The sequence below is a fragment of the Ciconia boyciana genome, chromosome 18, assembly GCF_034638445.1.
Source record: "Ciconia boyciana chromosome 18, ASM3463844v1, whole genome shotgun sequence".
NCBI lineage: Eukaryota > Metazoa > Chordata > Aves > Ciconiiformes > Ciconiidae > Ciconia > Ciconia boyciana.
The window spans coordinates 2444399-2470048 of NC_132951.1; the positions used below are offsets into that span (position 1 = coordinate 2444399).

At 53.2% G+C, this 25650-nt stretch overlaps 1 protein-coding gene across 15 annotated transcripts in view; it reads right to left on the minus strand.

Moving 5' to 3' along the window:
- Positions 1-3848: 3848 nt before the first annotated feature.
- DAB2IP (DAB2 interacting protein) overlaps positions 3849-25650 on the minus strand; it is a 170316-nt gene continuing 148514 nt past the window's right edge. For 8 of the 15 annotated variants that reach the window (XM_072883002.1, XM_072883005.1, XM_072883009.1 and 5 more), the window contains 8 exons: positions 24124-24360; positions 22295-22496; positions 21483-21661; positions 18987-19860; positions 15928-16080; positions 12092-12294; positions 10972-11059; positions 3849-9317 (listed from right to left, as the gene is read on the minus strand). In XM_072883002.1, the coding sequence (XP_072739103.1) occupies positions 9150-9317; positions 10972-11059; positions 12092-12294; positions 15928-16080; positions 18987-19860; positions 21483-21661; positions 22295-22496; positions 24124-24360 (2104 nt within the window). In that variant the 3' untranslated portion in view covers positions 3849-9149. The other 7 variants (XM_072883004.1, XM_072883003.1, XM_072883016.1 and 4 more) reach the window with 7 other exon arrangements.

Consider the following 25650-nt stretch of genomic DNA (forward strand, 5'->3'; position numbering starts at 1 on the left):
CTCTTGTCATTAAGGCCCCAGCTTGACACGTATTGACTTAATGCTGGCACTTCCTCAGTTGTCGGTGGCCACCGTGCCGGCCGTTGCTTTGTCCTCAGTTGCGTGGTGGGCAGGACCCTCGCATTTGCCCGTTTCAAGGGTGCTGGACGCTTGTGGCTTCCCCGGGCTTGGAATGGGTGGCTGAGGGGCTCTGATCCCGGCTGAGGGTGCCCCGGGGAGCAGCGGCTGCTCACTCCCCGGGATGCGCAAGGCACGGCCGGAGCCGCAGCCTGCGTGGACGGGACTCGCCCGGACGGGAGAGCAGGGGGAGCGGAGGGAAGGCGGGAGAGTCTCTGCCCTGTCCCTCAGCAGTGTTGGGATCCTGACGAGTGAGACTGGCGATGAAAAGCGGTGTTACAATCTCAAGGCAAACACGCTGTGCTGGCGATGAGGTGGAAACTCATTTAGAGCTTGTTCTGGGTGTCCGGCTCTGGAGAAAGCCAGTGCTGGGGCGCTGCACGGGCACGGCACTCCTGGGGATGCCCACGCTCGCCCGTGGCTCGCAGGGCCTGGTGTATCAATATTAGCCCAACTTGCTGAACTAGAAAATGGAATTAGCTCTTTCCATGGCTGTTTGGGTTCCAGTAACTTCTCAGCAGGGAACCTGAACCTGCACTGGTGAGGAGGTCTGAGATCAAGTTAGGTTTTTTTTCTTTTATCTTAATCCCGAGAATCCTGTCCCCCCCCGGGCCCAGCTGCGCGTTTGTATTCAGGGAGCACCCATCCCTGGGGCTGCAGCTCTGGGGGCCAGGAATGAGGGACCCCCGTTTGTTCCTGCATTGAGTTTAAGCTTCTGGTGACGATGGTGAGAAGAGCAGGTCTCTGGAACGCGGTGCTGTGATGGGGGGTAACACACACACACAAACCAGAAGTATTTTTTTAACTTGTTTCTCTTCACTGAAGGGCTTTTGAACCAGCTTTAGCCTATGCACCAAATCACTTCGCAGTGATGCTCTGCTCTGGGTGATGTCCCGCTTCTATGTGCCCTGCAGATGAGGATTTGAGTTCACTCTGGTCTATAAAATCACCAGTCCCAAGTGTTTAACAACCAGAAATCTGTCTGTAAGGCTGGCTTAAAAATCATGCCACTTACTTACAAATTATTTTGGATGGTTGTTTTTAAGTTTGTCCTCTGCTTGTTAAGGTTGCAGGGTGCCACTGCCAAACTTTGCCCTGCATCTGCAAGGGCTGCGACTCCCAGCACAGGATCAGCAGAGCTGCTGGGTTCATCCCTTACTTCACGCACGTGTTTCACAGAGTTTTACTCTTCCTTTGGCCGGTGAGTTTTTCCTAGGACGGTCTTGCTCGGGTCCCGCAGTGTTCGTAAAGGCCGGCCAGCCTGCACACTGGCGGGGCGGGCTCAGCCTGGCGTGCCCAGTTCTGACACCTCACAGCTGCTGCCGTGGCACTTGGCTTCACGGCTTCGCCAGGGCGATGGAGCGGGACCACGGCTGCACCACCTCAGCCTCGTCCGGGCAAAGGCTCTGTTCTTACTGGGTTGTGATGGAGAAGATGCTGACTGGCACCGTGAGCAGCCCACAGCCTAGTGACCCCCTTACTAAACTCGACACAAGCCCCGTAAGGGTGCAATTACTAGAACATCATTATTGCTGACGAGTCTTGAGCTAAAATGACTCTTCAGATTAAAAAACCCTCAAGCACACACATCCACGAGCCCCAGCCTCCCAGCCCCATATTCCTGTTGTTGTTCTGGCTGCTGATTTGCAATTCAGAGTCTCCCTTCTCCCAGCCTTGCCCTTCTGCTGAGCAGCGCCTGTGCTTGGACCGGCTGGGAGCGGCTGCACCAGGCTCCGGAGGCTCAGACGCTAAAAGCTGTCAAGTGCACAGAGGTGTTCGGGGTATTGTCAGCTAAGAATTTAGCTCTGCTCTAATGAAGCCATAACAGCCTGCTAAAGAGGTTTTATTCAAATCGAGGTGTTATTGACTAATCCCTCCTTGCAGCAGCTTCTGAGACGCCCTGTGTTTCCTGGGCTGGTTTTTCTTTCTCTCTCGCTCAACCTTCAAAATCACCGAGGTGAAATTTGGAGGCACGAGAGCTCCCCAGCCCAGTCTGGTAACACCAAGGAGCAGAGCCGTGGGCTGGCGGAGCAGGCAGGACCTTCCCCGGCGGGCTGCGCTGCAGGGCCTGGGCCGCGGGCACCGGGCGTGGGCAGCGGGCTCACTGCGGTGCCCAGCGGCAGGCAGGAGGTTGAGGCTCCGGTGATCTGCAGCGAGGACCAAAGGTTCAACCCTCCCTCAAAGCACAGGTTCAGTGCCCGGGCTGTCACGGGGAGGGGTCAGGCATCAGCACCGGGGTACAGAAGTGTCGAGCACTTTGTGCGGAGGATGCCTGGGGCTCTGGCAGCCGTGGTGGGAAGGGCAGCAGTCGCAGTCGCTGCTACCGGGCCGCTGGGGAGTTGCTGGAAGAGCCGCTGCCCGGGGACCTTCACCTTGAGGAGGCAGAGCAGGAGCGCGAGAGCAGGACGGGCTGCGTTGGGACCCCTGGAATGGAAATGCTGCCTTTTGCGCAGCCCGTGGCCAGCGCAGGCCCCGTGCAGGGCCACGGGGCTCCTACCCAAAAGGGCGGATGCCATTAAATGCAGGTGACTGTAAAACGCTGCAGGATGCCCAGGAAGGGCCTGAGGGGGAAGGCAGGGCCCAGAGGGAGGATTTTAGCCTGGGTGGCTTTGGCCGTCCCTTCTTGGGCAGCTGCCGGCCCCTGGCAGAGGCAGCAGCAGAGGGGTCTCCGTCCGGCTCGCTCACGCTGCTGAAGGCAGCAGAGCCCGGTGACCGGCCGGGGCCCCGAGCTGCCGCCGAGCTGCTGCCCGGGCACAGGAACGGCCACGGGCGCTCGCCACAGCCCCGAGTCATTTTGAAGCAGCCAGCCTGTCTTCCCCCTCTCTTGGAGGAGCTAATTATGGTGATGTTAATGAGGCTGAGGTGCTGATGCTGCCCAGGGTTTTAATGACTCTCCTCCAAGTTTTCTGCTACTTTTACTGGAGAGACAGAAGGGCGGTTTGGAAGGCGAGGTGGGCAGTGGCAGGGGGTGCACACAGAAGGCCTGCCTGTCCGGGGCCGGCCGGGCCGTAGCAGCCTCGTGCAGCCCCAGCGCTGCCGGCCAGCAGCTCGGCGGGTCAGCGTGCCCAGGCACGGGCTGGAGAAGCGTTCTCCTGGGATGGCAAGGCCGGTCTGGTGCCAGAATTCGGCCAGCCTGCCCTCCCTGTCAGCACAGGGACAAGTGGGGTGTTCTTCCCTGTGCTGAGCGAGCCCAACCAGGTCCCCTGCTGCGTCTGCCCTCACTCTGGAGCCGCCCGAGCCCACGAGAGCGAGTGCCCAGCCTGCTGCGCATCTTCGGTCCCAGTCAAAGCCGGGCTCTGGCCTCAGCACGCTGGCGGGAGTCAGAGATGGTAGAGCAGCGGCGAGCATTTGCTGCTACCTCCCACAGCATCTTCTCCTTCTGGCCTCTACCGCTGCTGCAAACATGCCCAAATCAGGGATGTGGCTCTCGGCCAAGCCTTGTGGGCTGCGGGCCCTCGGAGCTGCTGGTCCCCGTGGCCTCCCCTCGTGCCCAGCCCTCCCCCACAGCCGTGTGACGGGTGCCAGACGGGAAGGTGGTGGCCAGCCAGGCCATGGCCGAAATGCGACCGTGAGTAGTGTTTCAGATGCTCTGACTGGGGGGAGAGATAGGACAAATGTTTGTGTGTGCATGGGGCCAGCGTGTGCTAGGATGCTCTAGACACTGGAAATGACTGAGTAGAGGTGCTGGAGCACTTAAGTAAAATATCTAAATAAATCTTTAATATTTCTAATTGCAAATGTACATAAATTGCACGGCCACATCATTTCTTTGAACACCAACAACTTTCTCTGTACATTATTACATAGTTTAAAAGGAGCTGAAGGAGGTTCAGCAAACACTTCCACTTTGCTTTTTTTTGTTTTTAAACATACTTACAAAAAAAGATTTGTTTTTCTTTATAAGAGGATATAAAACATAGCGACTGCTTATCAGGAACAAGTATCAGCCTAAGCAGATATACAGAGAGAGGTATATCTTAAGACACAGTGATGTATGATAAAGGAATATGTGAACATGGAGACTGCACTCTGGGGTACTGGTAGCTGATGCAGAACCACATGGCATTTACAGCAATGTCACAGCTCAGGTGATCTGCGAAAGTCAATGCTTGAACGTGACACCCTTTTTCAAAGCGTGGTTGTTTCTGAATGTTGTGCAACGCCCTCAAGATTGGATTTGGTTTGTAAAGCCCGTGAGCTGCATGTTAGCATGCTGCTGTCGGCCTGCCTCTCCCCGCCATGTGTCATCTTCCCCAAGGGAAAAGAAAAAGGCAACAGCTTTCTGTGCAGGGTTAGAGCAGGGCTTGGCGGGGCTCAGAGCAGGGCAGGTGCCACACGTCCAAGCCCTGTGGCTACGCAATCTCCTCTGAAATTGCCCTGAAGTCAGAGACCTACTTGGAGATGGGCAGCGCCCCTTCCTGGGGCCAGTCAAGGGCTCTCCTGGTGGCCACGACCCACGTCAGGTCCCAGTGCTGGCCAGGCTGGAGGCCTGGATTGCTCTGCACGCAAACCTTCGGGGAAGAGGTTGACCCCAACAGTCGTGGCGGGCGGGAAGGACGGAGTGCTGCTCGGGAGCCCTCCCCAGGGACAGTGTCACAGTTGTTCCCTTTGGATTTTCTGCTTCGTGCTCTCCAGGCAAAGCTACACGTTACGGGCAGGGCAGTGACCGTGGTGGAGCTGCTGGACACCGGGGTCGGAGGTGCTGCTGTCAGGGGCTGCTACCCCTGCCCTGGGACCGCTGGGGGAAACGAGCCCCTTGCAGATCCCATCTACGAGCCACAATCTGTGGCTGTCCTGGCTGAATGCATCAGTGCATTTTCCATCTCCCGTGACTAAAAATCCTCTCCTTGTTCATCACAGACCAGACCTCGGTATGTTTTCTATTGCACCTGGGTATGGACGTTGGTAACAGGGAAAAGCCTATGAGCGCTCTAAACTTTGGAAATAATTGATTACTTGCCGATTGCTTTCCTAGGAGAGCCTGTGATGCCTCGCTCAGGTCCACTAAGTCCCTTCTTCCTTCAGGAATATTCGTAGTAGCAGAACCTGTGTCCTGCCCCCTGCAGCAACCTACGGGGCTGGCTGCCAGGCCAGAGGACTCAGCGTGTTCTCACAGTGCAATCAGTGCTTTACAACTGCAAAAGCAGAAAACAAAACGAACCAGACTCAAATGACAATGCAGAGTGACGCAGGACTCTTTGGATGGTGGCAGGATTTGCTTAAACTGGTGCAAAAGGGGCTGGTGATGACACTGTCGTATTAGTTGGCATGGGGAAAGCCTTAGGTCCCTCCAATCTTTCTTTTGGCACTGAAGCCATAATCCCTGTCCAGAATGATGATACTTACAGTCCCCAGAGACCTCGGGATACTGTTCAGTCCATTTCATCCCCCTTTACACAAAACTTTTTCAGAAGCGTTCACTACAGTTTAACAAAACGCCAAATCAAAACTCTTAGAACAGAACCCTTGAGGTGGACCGACCCCAAATCTGGATCCCTGGCTGCTCTCCCTGCCCCTTCCCTCAGATCCCCAGAGGGAGGAGGCTGAAATCACAACCTGTGTCTGGATCCAGATTTGCTGGCTGGAGCCCACCTCTCCAAAACAGCAGTGAGATACAGCCAAATCCTGACCGAATAAGCAGCACCAGAAGTAAGTTACTATATACAACCGTTAGTGAGATAGATACGTTACAGTAAACACTGAAAACATTTACAAAAAAATATTAAGACTTGTATTAAGATAAAAATCTGAGTGTGTTTTCATTTTGTTTACACTTTGACGAGTTTGCACTAGAACAGCCTCTTACTGTAGGAAGCGCAAGAACGAAAAAGAAAATGGAGCAGATCACAAAAACATTACGGATAGTGGTTGCTTTGCTCTGGTGCTGCAAGCACCTCTTGGGATTGCCTCTGGTATTGCTACGCCAGACACCAGGCCCGAGGCCACATCGGGTCACCTGGCCACGCGGGGCTCGGGCGCGCTCGCACGCTCTCGCTGGCTCCCTCGCGCTCGCTCACGCACGCATGCGCGCACACGCACACACACACACACACATATATAAATGTACAGTTTATAAATAACAGAAACACAAACTGAAGTAACAGAACTGAACTGAGCCTGGATCTTAAAACCTACCCCCAGCCCTTTGCAGGGGGGGTCACAGTTAGGTCCAGTTGTTGACAGTTGCAGGGGAAGGAGATGGGGGAAAAGCGGGGGGGGGGAATCTCTACTGTAACGAGACTTCGTCCTGACTTGCATTTCCTTTCATACTGGCTCAGGAAACTAAGCAAGAACTCCAGAAGGTGTTGGCACTGGAACTTTTAAGATTTTAATAACTCGCTGTGGAAGGATTTAAGCATTCCTGCTATTTCAGCAGCACAATGTGTGTTCAGTAATTTGCAAGGCTGAGGTTAACCAGGAGTTTCTGACAGATCGGGGCAGGGGGGAGCAGTGCCTTGGCTTGTGGTTGAGGAGAAGATTAAGATGTACTGTGCTTAGCTTCAGTACTAAACAATTGTTTTGTGGGTGTTTCTTTTTTCCAGCTCTTACGGAGAGCAGGGACTGCATCCCAAAATTACTTCCGTGTATGAATGGAAACGTTGCTGGTGGGGCGCCCGCCCCCGTGCCCTGTTAGCGTTTCCATTCCTCTATGTTACTTCTCTCGAAAAACTTCCGTCTCTCGCAACACAAAGATTTTGGAACTCAAAAACAATCAGCTCTAAATATACATCTCAGGGCAACAGCGGTTTAAAATAGTCTTTTTGCAGGGTTCTTATAATGTGTTTGACTCTGAGACAATGGCGGATGTAAGTGTACGTACCCAACGGTTCACAGTACCCTGTGTATTCCTAACCTGTCTGGGTCTTTCTCCAGTTGTAACCTTGTCGGTTTTGTGAGGTTCTTCAAAGCCATCTGTGCTAGTCTCCAAAATTCAAAGGTCACTGTACTTGTCATAAATACTTAGTTATTACTTTTCTCTGAGGAGCTCCGTTTGGGGTCTGCTGTGTGACTGCAGGCGTTGGCGGGGCGTGGAGACCTCAGGACAACACGTTCGCTCCTCCGAGGACCAAGCCGCACCGGGCTTGGCCCAGGGCTTCCAGGGAATAGAAAAAAGTTTAGGAAAAAAAAAGCATCTTTAATTTTGAAAACAATTGCATGTGGAAGAATGCTGTTAACGAGCCTTACGGCTGCGGGGCAGCATGGCAATGCAGAGCTTACTGGCAAAGTGTCCTGCTCAGGCAGCCTAGGCAGTGTGAGGCTGGAGACGGTACCTAAGCTGTGCAGAGCTCAGTGAACATCCTAGTCCCTTTGACTGTACATTTACACATGGCAGGAGGAGCTAGGACAGGCGTTGAGCAGTGTATTATACTTTAGTGGGAGGAATAGGCAGATGTCCTGTACACTGTACACTGTCATCCGTATCTCAGAGAAATCTCTCTGGCTCTTGGTACGAGTGACCTGCTCTGAGAGTGGGAGTCATGAAGTACTAACTTAAAAAACACAAACCAACAAACACACCGTGGCGGCAGGTCAGCGGCACAATCCCCCGTTAAGGAGGTGACCCCTCCGCTGAGCACAACGTGTCTGAATGTGCCGGATCTGCGTGTTTCAGCAGTTAGGAAAGTCTAATCCTGGCTTATGCCTGCACAGTGCTCCTGACAAGGGGGCTTTCGGTGGTGGCTGCTGTTCTTGTTGGTTACTCCCTTATGACCATGTTTTACATTCTTCGAGCCGGTTAATTTCCATGCAGTGCTCATTCCCAATTTAAAGAGGACAGTATTCCAGAAAATGGGATCTTTTTTTTTCTAATGCATACTGTGAAAGAAAAGAAATACAATTACCGATCTTCATGGTTCTTCAGGGCTTTTTCTTGTTTCTTTGTCTGTTTTTCTCCCCAGAAATAGCAAAAATCTCTGCACAGAGCATTACATCCCCATAACGAACCCTCTGTCAAGCAAGAAGCTGGCCGTTTCACGTAGCCCCTCACTCCCCCTCTACCACACCGGGCACCAGGAAATCCAGCCCCTGTACCTCATTCACAGCTCGGGGACCAAGCTCAGGCAACATTTACTTTATTCTGCGGCTAAAAGTGCGGGGGGACGACAGTGCCCTGGGGCTATTGCTTACAGAGACTTCCCCATTATTTGTGAGAGAGCAGAAGCTGTAGAGAGGAACCAAGTCGCCATTCACCAGGTGCCAGCTCCTCCCTCCGCTTGCGTGCCAGGGCCTTGGGCTTGCTCTGCTCCCCGGGGCTGCCCAGGGAGCCCCAGGAGCCCCGGCAGCGCCGGCCGTGCCCTTCTGCACTGCCCGCCACCGCGGCTCCCCGGGCGGCACCCTTGGGCTACCGCATCGCGCAGACTGCGCCCTGACCTGGCCTCTGGACTGTGCTCCCTAGACGGGCGGAGTTAATTAACCACTAATTAGCTGCGTCAAGGCCCTGTGGACAGTCACTCGCTGTAAAAGTCAGTGGCCTCACAAAAGCCACGTAAGGAAAGACGGCTGGGCTCGGCTCGGGGTTTGCTTTGGGAGAGGGCCGTGCTCCAGGGGGAGGCACAGGAGGAGCGGGCCAAGCTCGCTGCCATCCCTCCAACGGCTACATCCAGCAGCACACTTTAACTGGACTTACTGGGCCACTGCCTGCTGCAGGCTCTGCCCAGCTCCCTTTGTTTCGCTTACTGCAATGACAAGGACGTTATTCCTTGCTGGGAGGGGTGAGGCATATCCTTTGGGCAGTTTAGAAGGAAAAGGTTACTTTTGTTTAAACATTAAACACTGATTGAAATCCAACAGTGACAGCGATTCTCAAATATGTGTTATTTCCTTATGCCACTCATCTCACACTCGATCTTCCCGTCCCCTCAATGTGCTGGCATTAGCATCTCCCACAAGGGCTCAGTCAAGCGCGCCGTCCGCAGTAAGGAGCTGGTTTCTCTGGGGGAGAGAGCAGCCGTTCTTTGAAGCCGCGGCTCACACCTGCTGCTGCACGGTCTCTCTGGCCAGGCCTCCTCTCCTGCGGCAGCACCCTCCGCGGGTTAACAATTACTGCTGTTTCTGAATTCTCCATTCTCTGTAATCTGCAATTTAGTTGGGTTTGTGGGGGAGATCCCATTACGTGTCTGCATGCTGTACCTCTCTTTCAGCTGAGTAAGGGCACTCATTAACCGTGCGTTGGCAGCATCCAGTGAAGCAATGCGTTTCTCCTGCAAACAAACGGGCAGAGGGGAACCGTCAGTGGGAATGCACGGAGACCTGTCCGCTGCGATGCCAGGGCTTGTCCTGAGACAGCGACCCCGAGGCCTCTTGGACCAGGACCTTTCTCTTTGGGATTCTTAGGTGTGGGGGTTTTTAAGTGCTACGCAGCATTTTTTTAAATCCGCTGCTATTAGCAGGGCCGCAAACGTACTTTGCCTGTGGAACGTGAGCTAAATTCCTTTTACCATCCTGAACAAAATGGAGATAACACAGCTTCTCTAATTCTTCAGTTATACAGAAATTCACTGTACTGTTTGCTCTAACTGCAGCTGTAACAAAGACAATAAGACTCCTCTTCTAAAACCTAGTGCTCTCCCAAGATAGTTATTCCTGTCAGTGTTTAATTGATTTTGTTAGTGTAAATGAATAGTTGAAATGACTTGTGGCCTCCCAGGATGGCTTTGATGGCAACTCTCACTGATTACAGTATCGTAAGGATGGGAGCAAGAACTTCCGTGCTGCAGCCTGCTTCTGCCACGTCTGCTCTTTGCGACACTGAACAAGTCCTCATCCTTCTCTCTGCCATTAGCGGGGGGAACAGAACCAACTCAGAGGGGCACAGTAGTTTGCCTGTGTGTAACTTCGAAGGTCCACATATGAACATGTCCAACACCACTGTACAGCCCGAGATGACAAAAAGAGAACAGTGTAGACTGGCTCATGGTAAAAGCCTGACATGTAACGCACAGGATGGCAGGAGACAGGCCAGCCTGTCGAGAGCTGCTGGCAGGCTGCAGTCTGCCCTGCTTGCGCCCTACCGACGGCCCTGTATCTGCTGGGCTTTGCCAGGGTGCAGAAGGGAACACGATGATTTACTAGCTTTGAGCAAATTACTCTACAGAAAAACAGTGATTCTTTTTACAAAGTTACTACTGTCTCATCTCCTTTTTAATTAGCTATACAGTAAATTAGTCATGGGTAGTGACTCACAAATGATTAATAGGGTTGTTAAGAGTAAGCCTAGAATATACCATCACCTAGCCACAACCTGTAGGAAGGCCTAGCTGCTGAGAAGATGCTGATCTCTGCTTAGACAAATTAAAAGATTATGGACCGTATTTTCAGATTCTCTTTTCCAAGCATAGTGTTTTACACTCATCATCTGATGCTCCTCTGCCACTGTAATCTATAGCAGTAACTGAGCTTCCCAACCCTGCAAGCCACAACCCAAAGGCTGAAAAAACATGTTGGCTTTGCTCTGGCCAGGCCTTGTGTTCCTTGTATCCAGGTCCTGCAAGCACTACTGGAACACGAAACACCAAGCAAAATTCTGTGGATCTCAGACTGAGCCAACAAGGATATGACCCTTCCACAAACTGACTGAATTGGGGCATGATCCTTCCAGAAACTGCCACCCCCCACATCCTCTGTGTCGCCTGCCAAGCTCCAAGGCTGGGAACAGCTGTACGAATGCAAATGCTGTGACAATATATCGCATCCTGCTGAAGTCTGCCCGGCTCCGTCACTGACTGCAGCTTGGTGCGGACTCACCCACGCACACAGCCTCGCCGTGCTTGAGCTGGCACTGCTGCATGGCAGGGAGGCTGCGTGTTGGCAGACTCACCCTGAAAAGTGCTGCAGCCCTTGGTATCAGGGACTCACCTGTGCATCGATAATCTTCTGCTTGGAATCCACGGCAGCCTGCATTTCTGCATGGTCCTTCTTTAACTCCTCCTCAACTGACATCAATCTGGTAGGCGACAGACAAGAAAAAAAATTACATTTGTTGGGCTCTGCTAAGCCCAGATATTACTCTCATACATGTCTAAATCAGCCACCCAGAGTGAATGATACAGATCATGTTCTCATTGAGTCCTTGACACCAAGGAAGCAAGGGGGTGATGTACATCTCTGAAGCACACAGGAAGAGATGTGAAATACCAGAGAAGCTAGTCTACAGACGGAACTGGCCTCATGGAGCAGCCCCCCCCATCCATACCAGGTCAAACCATCTCATCTGAAATGGCAATGCTGAGGCACACACCGAGATGCTCCCAGGACCCGCAGCTGTGCATTCGAGCACAAAGGAGACACCCAGTCATTGGCACTACCTCTTCTTAGACACAAACCAATAGTTTAGAACCAGCCTTTTTTCTGGCTCTTACTCTTCTCTAGAGACCTCTACAGCAGACTGTCCCAAAGCTTATGTGATACAGAACAGTGAAGGCTGACCCATTTCTGAGGGCTGATGAAGAGCACCACGTTGGCTTGCTCAGGTAAAGGTGAAGCTAGCTGCCCCCGGAACAGCTGCGTCCCAGATTTACAAATGTAAACACCGCATCCCACTGGGTCAAGAAAGGGATTTATAGCTAGGGGTAATGGGATGGTGACGAGATCCTTAGCTAAACATCAAGAAAAGAACATTTTGATCATTACATCTATTGCTCCTATGAACAGAAGAGCAAGCCTGCCAGATCCTCCAAGAACTGGGGCGGGCTGCCAGCTCTCCCCTCCTGAAGTTTTCCCTTTGTGAATTAGGAAAATGTCAGGGTTTTCCTTGTCCCAGGTAACACTGATGGGGGGACCCAAAGAGTCAGGGCTTGAAATCCCCCCCAGGGGCTGTAACCCGGAAGGGCAGAAAGTGAATAAATGCTGGAAAACCCACATGAGAAACCTGCCTGAACCTCCAAAGAAACCTGATTCTCCTGAGCAGGGGTCAGCTCTAACGCCAGCCAGGCTGCCTGCCTTACTGTCATCTCCAGCATGCCCACCTCCCCGGTACCTGCTGATGATGCCTTTCATCTGGATCTCCTTATCCTCCTGCTGTCTCCGGAGCCGCTCCTCGCTCTCCTCCAGCCTGGCCTGGTACTCCAGCATCAGCTTCTGCGTTGTCTCCTCCTGGCACTTGAAGCGAGTCTCATACTCCTCCAGCTTCTTGTTGGAGATGCGAAGCTTGTCCTGCAGCACCACTAGGTCCTGCTGGTACTACAGCACGCAAGGACAGACACAGGAGGAGAAAACACATGTGGCATGTTACCTAGTAGGGCTTTGCCCTTGCCAGGGTTTCCCCATAACCCAATTACGCCCCTCTCCTTGCATTAGACTAGCTGCAAACCCGTATCAGATAACCCCGCTTGCCGACACCTCCTCTTCAGTCTTCTCCACACTGCGCTAGGAGCGATGCTGCGTTCCGCTGGGCGGGCAGGTCACTGGCAGGTTCAGAGAATGGGTTGTTAGCAGAGTCTGGCATTTCACATGGGGAATGCAGGTTAGAGTGAGTGAATGGCAAACGCATCCGGCATCTTCCTCACACTAACAGCGCAGGGCTAAACACAGGCAGGAGAAGCTGCACTGGTGGGATTTTGGGTTTACACATGAGCTCTTTGGTCTACAACAAGAAATGCGGGCGCTTGGGAGCTGCTGGAAGCCAAGCAGGAGCTGTTAGGCTCTGCAGCAGTGACAGACGTAGGCCACTGCCGTCTCGGCACAAAGCGGTCACCCCTCATCAAGGCGAGGGCAACTCGCTGGGCAGTGAGCACTACTGCCTTGTGGGAGCCAGCATTTTAAACAACGCAATCAGATGTCAAACCAGGGTTCGACCCGAGAAGAGCTGCTGCATGAAGCCAAGACCCCACAGTTGTACTGTTTGTTCAGATGAAGCTAAAAATCAGCAGCAGAAGAATCACATAAAGCAATTCAAAAAATTAAGAGCTTTCTAACTCAGTAAAACTAGGTTCAGCTCTTGCAGAAGCACAGCATTCAATACAACTTGCTTTGCCAAAGGAAAATCCAGTGCATATCTGTTAAAAAAAAAAAAGACTTTAATTTCAAAAAATTATCTTTGGAAAGTGTTTTTTAAAAAAATCTCAACTGGAATAACCTTAGAATAATTAACATGCAGCTGATAATGTGACAAGCTGCTTTTAAAGAGTCAGATATGGGAAAAAGACTTGCATCTGAGTCACGAAGTCTGTTACAAAGCTACAAGTGTTCTTCATGAACTGACAGAAATGCGCTTAGTTGTGTATTGACTTGGCTACCTGAAAATACAGCCTTCCCCCTTGGCCATCGCCACCTGCGTAAGCACTCAACCGATGGACCTGGCTGGGTCCCAGCTCTGAGAGTCCTGCTGTCCCCGCAGATCAGCTCTGTGAGGGGGGAACGCAGCCAGGCTGCTGCCCGCGTACTGCTCAGCCGGACCCCCAGCTCACACAAATCCACCTTGCTTTCCCAGTATCACCCCACGAACTGACTGGCTGACAGCAGAAGTAACTGTAACAGCTCCTAAGGACTGAAAATTTATGATGCTGATGGTCTTCCTGAATTGCCGAAGTATTCGAGCGGTGGCAGGCAGATGGGCAGGACCTCTGAGCTCCTTCTGCCTGGGCAAGGACAGGCACAACAGATGACTCTGTTTTTCCTTTAGCAAAGCTTTTACTGCAGCACTGAAACGACACAGTTTGCACACGTAACCTGAAGCGATGAAGGAACACAAATGCTCATACAGTTGCACAGAAGCACTAAAGTCAGACAGAAGGGAGTTGCTTGAACAGGAAAGATTAAATACCTACCCTAGCCTTAAAATAGAAGCAGCGTAAGTGAGCTCAAATGATAGGAGGAGAGGCCTCAGGGACCGAAGGAGTCGCTCCTGTCTCTAGAACACTTGTCTCATTCTCCGTTACCGTTCTCGTCTTACAGTAATGGGGAGAGAGATTATGCTAATGGCGATCTTTAATGTCAGTGACTGATGTGACAGCAAAGTAACAAAAGATGCTGCATGGGAATGAGACAGCAGGCTCCTGAGGGGTGGGGGCTCCCTCTGAACTCGGGACAGGGACCGGTTTGCTGCAATACGTTCGTAATCCCACCACTGTCCACCTTGAGCAGGGCCCGCGCTGGCGAGCCCCTCCCTGCACAGGACGGGGCGAGCCTGGCACGTCCCGGCGTGCAGCAGCCCCTCGGGCTGGCATGGAAGTAGAGCAGTCCCTGAGAGTGCCCACCTGGTAACAGCTGAGCCCGTTTCACAGGAAAGGGTGCCAGGAAGGGGATTAGTGACAACGCTTGGCATGCACAGCGTCCACACCGGAGGGCCATCTGCCTGCTCTGCCTGCCTGTGGGAGCTGGCAGGTGTGAGCGGGAGAAGGCCGGCACACGTTTCTTCGTGTGCGGTCCTTCGGCATTTCACCTCACTCCAGTTCCACTGCAACAGCAACGCTTGCCGCTGCCGTCTCCATGACAGACTCGGATGAGCACTGAACCCTCTTTGAAGCCCTTCAGTGACTAACTGCAGCAATAACCCAGGGCACGATGCACCCGCCTGACAACCTCCTCTTTGATTTGCTGCCTGCCAGTGTCTCTGCTTAGGTGGCAGTCAAGATTTCTATACCTCTGCAGACAAAGTCTGCTAAACACGTACATTTTTCTGTGTCAGTTGCTATCTGATCAGCACACGTCTGTGTATTTACAGGAATGCCCAAGCAGCAGAAAGCCAGTAAGACATGGGCTGAACGCTCCCAAAACTCTGCCACACTTTTCCTGGGGCAGCCGGGAGCCGTCGCCTTGTACCTCCCAGTCCCTACGATACCTGCCTTTGGCATCTCACTTGAATTTGACAGGTGACAGTCCCAAAATGATACAGCACAGCAAAATGAGAACAGGAAGGCTATCGCAGCAAAAACAGAAACACATCTGTGCTGGAAAAACAGGGAAGAGGCTCAGGGAGGGCGATGTCTGCAGTTCTGTGGGACTGGGTGGTAACACGTGGCTGGTGTGACAGAAGAGAAAGCACATTGAGGAAACATCCCAAATGCTAACTGCGCCCAGCCGCAGCGGTGCTGGCAGAGCCAGGCTGCTGAGAAAGCACCTTGCAGAAGCAGCAATCGGCAAAGACGGGATCTTCTCAGCTCTTGACTGCTGGATCCTTATTTCTAACCCTCCTTCTTCACCCCTAGCCAGGCCTACTCTGTCTCTTCCCTGCTTCTCCCACTGAATATTCTGGAACCGACTTCCTGACAGAGCCCCCAACGGGTCAGGCCCTAGTCTGTGTGGCACAGCCATAAGCTGGGGGCAGTGTCACTGCACCACCGAAGTCACCCCAGGCCCCAGTGCTGTCTCTGAGACCAGACTCTGGACTTAATTTTTAGGTCTCTTTACAGCCTTTTGACATGGAAGCTGCTTCTTGCTACATGTCCCTGTTGAGAGGCATGAGGCTGCCTGTACCTTACTCTCATCTCTTTTATAGGTGTGCTTAATGCACTTTTTTAAGCTTTCTCCCCCTGCAGCCAGGAATGGGGAGTAGGAACGGGGGGAAGTAACAGGCACTGGCTGGCTTCAGAGTTTGTCGCAGAGCAGCACCAGCACTTGATTCCTGGCTCCTGTTTTTCTTACTTGCTTTCATCAGAGGGTAATTCCAGTCACCGAGTGTGTGAAAACCTCCCGAACCTTCCCCAGAAGTGCCCCGTGAGGCTGAGCAGCCAGGCACAGAGCAAACTGACATCCCTCTCTCCTGGGCAGGGACGTGCCACACAGCCCACCTTGTCCCCAGGCTGCTCAGATGAACGACATTCAAGGAAATCCTCTCTCTATTTAGAAACTTGTTTCAATCCAATCAGGTTTTACCTTTTCTGCTTGGCTGAGCTCGTCCTTATTCCTGAGCTTATCCCTGTGCTTGGAATCTGGGTCAATGCTTTCATCTTCTAAAAACTGCATGTTCATATTCAAAAGCCAAGCAGCAGTGCGGTCCAGGGCATTGGGGTTCACAGGAGAAGGGGCCTACAATGAAACATACAACCATAACAAAAGAAAAACCTGTAACAGAAATGGTCATGAAGCTGGCGAGAGAGAATTTCCTTCCGAGCAAGCCCTCTCCCATGCTGCTCAAACAGCAACAGACAAGTCTGAGCTACCAGAGTGGTCAGGGCTGGGGGGTAGGAACAACTCCTGTTCTGCACCTCGCGTTATTTTAGATCAAGCGGCCTTTGACAGGCCAAATTCTTCCCTGTGCCGTCCCCACAGAACAGACGTACAATGCTGCGCTGCGGTGGGGTCCTGCTGACAGCAACGGGCCCGGGCTCCTGAGCAGGTCCTGTCGCCTCAGGAGGACATGACCACACGACCCGAGAAGGCGTCGAGCTGCAGGCAAACAGAGTGGCTTGATGTGGTATACGTGCTCTGCGAGCCGAGATTTCACTCAACCCTTCAGCCTCTTTTACTGAGCCGCCTTTTTGCTTGCTGTGGAGATTTCGTACAGATGAAACCAGATCTGCAAACTGAAATGTTACTTTTGGTCAGGTGGGTGCCTTCTTGGAAAATAAAGGTTTCTTTTTGGCTGAGACTGCACTTACGATGCTGGAAAGGTCTAAATGCTCGACATCTCAGTAGTTCATCTCTAGGCTTCTTCATGTAGCTATGGGAGCTGAAGGAGCAGTGCTGGTCTACGGTCAGCGAGCCAGAGCCACGGCTGCTGCTTTTCAGTCCTAGCCTGGGCAGGGACCGCACATGGCATTGCCCACATATTTTCCAACCACATTACAAGGCTGAGGAAGGGAATCTCCAGCTACTTCCCCTCCATCCTGGCTCATTATAAACTGCAGTAAACAGTTTCCTGGATGAACACAAGGTATCTGGATGACTTGGTCGAGGGAATTCAAGTTAACAAGTCAGAAATGTCGGGGACTTTCTCCTTCATTCAAACCTCTGGACAGCAGAGAAACCCAGTCACCAGCAAGCAGCAGAACGGGAGGTTCTGTACTCAGAGGAGGGGGGACTGGTTTAATTACCTCACTGGGGTTGGGGGCTTTCCCACGCCATCTTCCAGTCTGGTCTTCTACTTCCAGAATTTTAAATCAGAAGTTTCAGACTCAGCTCACGAACATCACTTGCTGTAAATCCTCACCCGGCTCGTGGCTTTCTGCTTTTTCTCGCATCTCCAGCTCGGGCGCTGCCCCTGGGGTGGCTGCTCAGAATTTCTGGCTCCAAGGAGCAGTGGCCACGTGGGTTCATTTCGGCAGCGTAAAGGCCGCTGGTAAAGGCTGTCAAAGAACAGAGCTCAGCCTGCTGTGCACGGGTCCTTCTGCCTCTTTCTTCCTTCTCTGAAGAAGTAAAAAAGGACATCTGGTCTGGCCCGGGACAGTCTGGAAGTCAGTTCAGCAGATGAACTTACAGAAGTAGAGGAAGCGCTTCTGGCTGGCAGGAACAAGGTTCATGGACTTCTACTAAAATGGCCACCAAATGGGATTTCTTTGTTCTCAAACAGCATTTAATACCGCCAACTATGAGCAAGCAGTTTCATTATGGTTTACAGATGCTAACATACAAGTAAAATGCGCAGATTAAGGGTACGAGAGGCACTCTGAGGACTTCAGGTCTTGAGAGAAACTTTTGAGAGGACAGTCGGGGTGGGTGGAGGAAAGATCTGCAAACACAACTTGGCCAGGGCTTTCCGAACGTCAGCTGGAGTTCACTGTGGTCTTTCTGGAAGAAACTCTGCTACCAAACAGGCTGCTGCTGCTTGCAGAGCTCTGTGCCCTCTGTCCCTAATGAGTATTGATCCACATTATACAAATGCTGCTACATGGCATGCTTGCTAATGTCAGCGCTTACGAATCGATACCGTATGCACAGAAGAGCTCCAGATGGGGATGACAGAACAGCCTTCAACGGGCAGCACTGACAAAGGCCTCCACGGCTGCTTTGCAAAGGAGAGGTAGTTACAGCAACTCTGTTGCTCCTTCAACACCGCACTGCTGAAAAGGTGCCTTAAGACTTTGTCTGGGCTGAGATGCAGCAAGCTCTTGCCAGTTGTCCACATTCTCGGGGTTTGCATTACTTTAAAAACTCTTCCTTTAGGCACTGAGAGGCCCTACTGTGTTAATTTTCTAGAGGGTTAGTTCTGAAATGTAGAATGAATAAATGAGCCCTAGAAAAACAATTTATCCATGCCAGGAAAACCAGAGGGCCCTGGGTCTGTGACCTACTGCTTTCAATTTTAGCACCACAAATAGTGACATTTATTTCTGTGCAGACCAGCACGCGGTCTGGGACCCGAATCGCTGCAGAGCTCTGCACGGCAGGAACTCCCCCCTCGGCGGGGAGCACACTCCCTCCTTCCCGCTCTCGCCTCCCAGATGCACTCCCAGGAGGGTCTCACAGAGCAAACAGACAGGAGTGTCCAGGAGTGCCGTGGCTCCGCTGGGACAGGAGCAGCAGAGGGAGACTCTTAGTTACAAGAGAAGATTAGGGCCTGGTCCAAGTCTGGGAGATGGCGCGGGGTTGACTATGGCATGGGATGAGAGCCTGGGCATGGAGAGGCAAAGCAGTGACAAGATGGTAGCGCAGGACAGAGGCACGGCTGCCATCGCCCTCGTGTCTCTGCCACCTATCGCCTTGCGGCAGTCGCACACCAACGTGCCACGCAGCGGAGGAACGCAGAGAACGAATGCTGATCTGTGTCCCCGTCCCTGGTGGGCCTCCATCTCAGGCCAGGCTGGGTGCAAGAGCCAAGGTACATCCCCACATGCAATGCCACCATGGGGTTGGCACTGATGTGGTAACTCAGAGCCACAGTGACACCCCCTCCCCTTGCAGCAATCCCCGCTGGCCAAGTTCTCCTCCGAGGCCCCGGGCTGACCCCACCTGGCCCCTTCAACACCCAGGGCCGGTACAGCCCCCGAACTCACCTGTTTGTGCATCGTGCGCTGCTTCATCTCAGGGCTGTCGCCCTTGGAGGAGGAGGACTGCTGCCGGAGGCGGGCCCCGCTGCCGGGCCAGTCTGGCGAGGAGGACATCATGCTGCCGCTGGAGGGTCGCTGGTACTGAACCGTGTTCAGCAAGGAGGGCGGCGTCCGGCCCCGGGTGACAGGCGGGGGCGGCGGGGGCGGCTGGTCTATCCGCCTCTGCGGTCCCGCGCTGTTCTGCCGTGGCATGGTGGGCTGGCCGCCCTTCTCCGTCAGCGAGAGCTGCCGGCGGGCCAGCTCCCCTGTCCGGCGGGTGAAGTCCTCGCTGGCGGCGGGGGCGGCGAAGCCATGCTTGTTGGCCGTCAGCTCCTCGCTGTTGCTGTGGGAGCTGAGCGAGCTGTGGCACTCGGAGCCGGAGTCGCCCAAGCCGCGGGGGGAGAGCGGCAGCCCGGCGGCCATCTGGTAGACGGGGTTCTGGAAGGAGAGGGGTGCCAGGAGCTGGGGCCGGCCGGGCGCGCTCTCGCCGCTCGGCGTGGTGGGGGTCTGGCCCACCCGGCGCACAGTGGCCATGCCCGTCACGCTGTTCTGCTGAGTCCGTGCAGTCCATACGCCCTGCAACTGCCCAAGGGACGACTGACTGTCATTGAGGGAGTCAGCCGTGCCAGGCGCGTTGGCCCCACTATCCAAGAGCCGATTGTCCTGCAAGTCCACCATGGACAAACTCTTGCTGCCATTAGACATCTGCACGTCGGGCTCATTGGCCTCTGAGTAACTGGAGCTTCGGGCAGGTGAGGGCTGGGCCCCAGCAGACCTTGTGACAAAAAACAAGTCCTTGTTTTCAGGGGTTGGAGATGGTAACCGTGTGAAATCTATCAGACTGCGGGGAAGTCAGTGCGTAAGGAAGAGGAGAGGAAAACAAAACAAAAAAGAAGAGTTGTGAATGCTGCACCGGAGCAGGAAAACGAAATCACTCAGAAGAAATCAGCGTGGCGCAGCTGTGCGGGACGGGGACGTAACCCAGCCCCTGCGGCAGGGCTGGCCCGGCCAGCTCTGCCTGTGGGCAGGGACAGTGCGAGGGGAGCGGGGAGGGCGGAGGGGTGCGGAGGAGCCCTGGGCCAGCCCTGCAGGAGCAGGCAGGAGCAGGCAGGAGCAGGCAGGTGAGCGAGGGGCGCGCGGATGCGCGGTGAGAGCGCTGCGCTGCACGGGAGGCGTTCACAGGCACGCTCTGGGGGCTCTGCCGCCCCGGATCTGCTCATCGCCCTGACAGCACGCGTCACCTTTCTGCTTCCAGCTGGCTGTATCCACGCCACTCTCGTGTCCTCTGCCCTGTACCTGGGCAGTAAGCTCCTGAGGGCACGCTGGCCAACGTTTGTACAGCATGGAGCACCATGGGGGCCTGATCCTCACTAGGCCTCCAAGGGTCAGACAGCTCTGCCAGCAGAGCTAAAGCCTAGCAACTGAGGGTTATCCACCCATTCCTCCTGCCGTAACATACATTCATGCAATATTGATTTCTTGGGGATAGGAAGAAAGCTTTGCAGTAGCTTAACATGAATATACCGCTGATCAAAGACAGTGCATTGTAAGCAAGTATTTGGGTGAAAGCATATTGTCAGAGATCCTCCATAGCATTAGATTTAAATAATTGTACCTCACGCTGGGAAGCATTAGAGATGAAAGCTCTGATTAGAGCAAGTCTAGCGCCATTGCTGCCTTTAATTCCTAATTAACCTGTTAAATATTATGTAGTTTCCACTTACAAACTATTTCACTAGCACAGTCTTTCCATTTGTGCGGGCTCCATTTCATTTTCCACAAACAGAAACATTATAGGTCTGCCACAGTCATCTTCCCCATGAATGAAACTCCTTACATAATTAGGCCAAAAAGTATGTTAGGTGACTGTGTCTGTGAATCACTGCTCATCATTAAAAACACGCAGTATTATAAAAACTGGACAGAGTAGACTGGAATTGATTGTTAGGCCTCTACAGCTTGGCAACTCTTAAGAGAAATGTCCAGATTTGGATCTCGGTGAATGCAGCACATACCCCATGTCTTACAAAGATGGGTAAGGCCAATCCTATACATCTTGCATGCTCAGAGACCTAATGAACTTAATGGCGATACCCATCGCTTTGAGGTTAGCACAAACAAGCCCTCAAGTCCTCAAAGGATGAACGTTTTGCTTCTGCAGCCACATCTCAACAGCTGAGAACAGAACCGCCAAGTTCTTGATTTCCCAGACCACATCCCCAGTTTTGGCTCACAAGGGACCCAAGATGGAGCCGTGTGCTTGCACTACCACCCACTGCCTTGCCTAGACTGAGAGCCGACCTACATCCAGTCCTGCCATCAGAAAGCCTTGTCAATGGATCAGGCAACTCCACGCTACACCTCGTCCTGCCTGTCCCTGCAAGTGCTCAGGTTTTGGCAGCAGATGAATATTCAGATGAATATTTCCCTGGTCAGTGGCCAGGACACCTTTTATGCTCTTACCCAGATAAGTCATTCTCTATCACCATTTTCTGCAGCCCCGCAGAGATGCTGTTGCCAGCATTAGGCGTGGATGCGGTGTGATCGGCTGTGACCGAGACCTGCACGCAGGCCGGGTTACTGAGCGCTGAGTTGACATCCCTCAGGATCCGAGGCAGAGGCCCAAGTTTTGTTGCAGTGCCCTGGACAGAAAAGAGAGCAGAATTACTACAAACTTGTATTTTTGCTAGAGAACTGTGGGCTTTGCCAGTTGCTGGACAGTCTCTTCAGTGAATCACATTAACAACATCCATTTTCTCCATCATTTACCCCCACCGCTGAGGCTATGGGATGTCACAGAACACGTGGCTTTAGAAACCATTTGCTGCTGTGGGGCAGAGGAAGCAAGCGTGATTAACAAAGTTCAGATACAGCAGAAGACAGCTATAGCCAAGCCTGGTCCAGGTCTCTTGACAAAAATCCTTTTAATTAAAAAGAAACCTTTTGAATCTGCTGGGACAGACAAAATCCTAGTGTTCAGCAGCTCTGCCTTCTCATCCCACCTGCCCCTCCATCCTCACCCCCCAATGATAAGCAGCAGGGGAGGGAAAGAGCTATACTCACCTGCCTCAAAGAAGGATGTAAAGAACGAGCTACTTCTGCAGCACGTGCAAAGGCTGGGGAAGTGCTAAGGGTTAGCAGCAGCTGTGCTGTGCACAGATAGAGCCAACGGACTGACACCGGCTGGACGTGGGGCCGCGTGTGCCGTGGTGCATATGCCCAGCACTGGCCAACTGCGCTTCCCCCAAAGCCTGCCCCTGCCACCCCCCGCATACCTGCTCCAGTTGAGAAATGACTTCCCAGAGAAGCGAGTGCAAAGTGGACAGTTCCCGGCCCAGGTCAATGTAGCCTTCAAAGCCAGCTGTGTTTGAGATGGTTTCGGGATTGGAGATCTCCAGTAGAAATCTCTGCATGTTAGTCCATTCATGTTCCAGGAACTGATTCATAAAGGACATGTATTCCTCTTTGCTGCCAAACCTATCAAGACAGCAATACAAATTTCAGCTAAATCCTGTAAACAGAAGTGCAGTCAACAGAACGGGTAGGTACATACACAGGTAAGAATGCCAGAGCCTTCCTCTGGCATTTGAACCCTTCAAAGCCTCTGGGATCATCGGGCTGCTAGCAGGCACCTGGTACCTCAATGAACATGGAACCAAAATTAACTCCAGCCTAATCCAGCTAAGTCCTCATCAGTGTGAGATCTCCACAGTAGAAATGAAGGTGAAAGCTAGAGAAACAAAGCTGTTCTTGGTAACGGAATGTATCTTACTGCTGGGTCAGGGCACAGCCTCCAGAAATAGGGCCTGTCCCTGGAAATAAAGAAATCGTAATCCAAGCACCATCAACCGACTGAAGCCCAGTGCACGATGGTGGTAGGAACCCTGCACTCTCCCCACTCTTCCACAGGCACTGAAGCTAACTCCAGCCATGCCGGCCGCTGCTGCCCCGGCACAACCGCCCTGGGGATCACCCTAGAGAGCCACTCCTGCAGCTGGGCCAGCCCGCTTGTCCCCTCGGGCTTCCTGCAACCTCCTTCTGCCCTCCAAGCACTCTGTCCAGATTTCGCTCTCAGTTAGATGTCTTATTTAGAGCACAACGGGGAGGGCCTCATGGTTCAACTGTACCAGCAGCAGTTGGTGCTGTGCCAGTGACAGCGATTCTGCGAGGAGAGGCTCGGCTGCGTGCCGTCTGCAGGACAGCTCTGCTTGATCACTTTGGCTTGACTAATGTCAGCTTAGTTAAAGAGTCTTTCCTGCAAAGTGCTGAAAATCTGAAAACCCTTTAGATAGGGATTGGTCAGGAATACAGAGAATTTCTGTCATCTAGTGTAACACACTTGTATGTCTTCCGTCTCCGTCTGCGTGCATGTACGCACATTCCCGACGGCGAGCGTGTGTAGTAAGCTAGTTTCCAAATCTAAGAAGCTTTAGACAGAAACTGTCCATTCATGTTTCAGAAAGCTCATCATTTTGTTATCAGAGCTCAGGGTAAGTAGCTCAGAGCTGCAGCCAGTGGAAAGATTTTCAGAAATTTCTCGCTTTGTTTCCATCAAACCAATGGGCTTAGTTAGAAATTGATAGTGTCCCCATTCTCTTTTCATACCTTCCCAGTTCAGACAACTGCATTTTAATAGCAGGGGAGGTCCCAGAACTCACCGGAGGGAAAGACCAGCTCCTGAGCTATGCACACCATTGCTGCTGGCTGGGCTCTGGTCCTGCTGGTGCCCGTGACGGGAGGCGGGCAGCGCACCACCAGCCATGCCCCGCACAGCCATCACAGGACAAAGCGCCTGGCTGTGCCGGGGCGTTCCTGCTGCCACCCTGCCTGCTTGTCTGTGTGGTCAAAATAGCCTGTTTTCCTGCTCATAAAACATGTCCTGTTTTGGAAATGTGAATGATCTCCCTGACCTAACAGTGAGGGAACGGGTCCCAGAGAGACGTGGGGGAAAAAGCCAACAGGAAACAAAACAGGCCCTTTCCATCGAGGAAAGGAACGGCCGGCGTGGGACTCCTGGTGCTGGAGCCGTGGCTCTGCCCACACACCCGGAGCTTCCTTCCCCCTCTCCAGACCTGCCCCCTCCCGCTCCCGCACCCTGGCTTACTTAGCAAAGTTGGCGAGGTTCTGGGTGACCTTGGCAATGAGAGTCAAAGTGCGTGCAGTGCGGTCATCCGGGTACTCCTGCAGGAGACTGAAGAGGGACGGGGACATGATGGCCGGACAGAGGAACCGGAGGAACAGGGAGGCACTGATCAGTCGCTCACTGATGTCTGGGCGGCCTCGGTTGCTGCATTCTTGTCTCCATGAGGCAAAAACTTCTTTGAGCTCCCTTGGGAAGACACTGAAACAACAGAAGGACATGCAGGGATGGCAAGTTCAAGGCCAGGTTGTTCAAACTGCCACACAGCAGTAACTAAACACGGTGGGTATCAGCCATGGGGTGCGACACCCAGACCCGTACAACAGTAGAGCCCTCTCACCCTGCTGACCCACAGCAGCACCGCTCTCTACACCAGTCACAGGCTCTTGTCCCTTTTTTTTTGCAGAGCATCCATTAAGAGCCTCAAACCACACAGGAAAAAACAAAGCCTCTCCGTAAAGTTGTAAGAGAAGCAGCTTTCATCAGACTAATGTTCCTGGTTGTGCGGGGTGCCAAAACCCCTGACAACTGGGAAGACAGAGATATGGAACAAACTGTGCAAAGCAGCTCGTCACAAGTCGGTTGGCTGCGTCACGGGGCACTACAACCTGGGGGGAAGCTCAGCCACCAGGGTAGAGTGTGTCTCCTGAAGAAACACGGCATCGTGGCACCCGCTCGGCAGAAACACCAGCAGTACCGGGGTCACCGGCACAGCCGGTGCTTGGAGGGAGGGCTGAGCAAATGGTAATACTCCTGTTCAAGCACCTGGATCAAATCCCGCTGTGACTAGTACAAACGCGGAGCCTCACCGGAGTTACTCCAGCCCTGTAACTGCACAGACCTCAGCCTGGCTTTCCTGCATACCAGAATTTCCCCGGGTCCAGCAGACGCTCGCTGCAGCAGCCCTTATCGCTGGAGAACTTGCTGCCTGTTTCTGCTCAGCCCTCCCCAGCTCCCTGCTCCCACCTTATCCTGTTCCCAGCGTGTGTTTGTTTATTCAGCTGGATACTCCCACCCGTGGGAGCAGGCTGGCAATGGGTCCCACCGCACTGCCCTTGGTCCCCGGGGTCCCTGGTCCACAGCTCCAGAGCCTGCCCTGGCCAGCAACCACCGTCTTTGTTTCAAAACCAGAGCTGTTTACCAGAGCTGGATGCTACAGAAGCAAACTGAAGAGGGGTCAGACTCCATTTTAGGCCACAAATCTCCTTAACAAACAGCCATTTCAGAGAAGGGTTCCCCAGTTTTGCTGCCAGGACTATCTGGGAGAAGCAAAGCAATGTCAGCTGGCTTCTCGCTGGCCTGCCCCCCTCTCTGGGACTGACCGCCCTGCGGCTGAACCTCACGCAAGTCGGGAAGAAGAGAAAACCATGGATGTTGCACAGCCAGAGACACCATCCACTGTCCACCAGCAGCAAGAACCAGGTGGGAGGCTCTGAAGCGGAGGAGCACTCAGAGCCAAGAACCCACCCGTGCACCCTGCCCCTGCGGCAG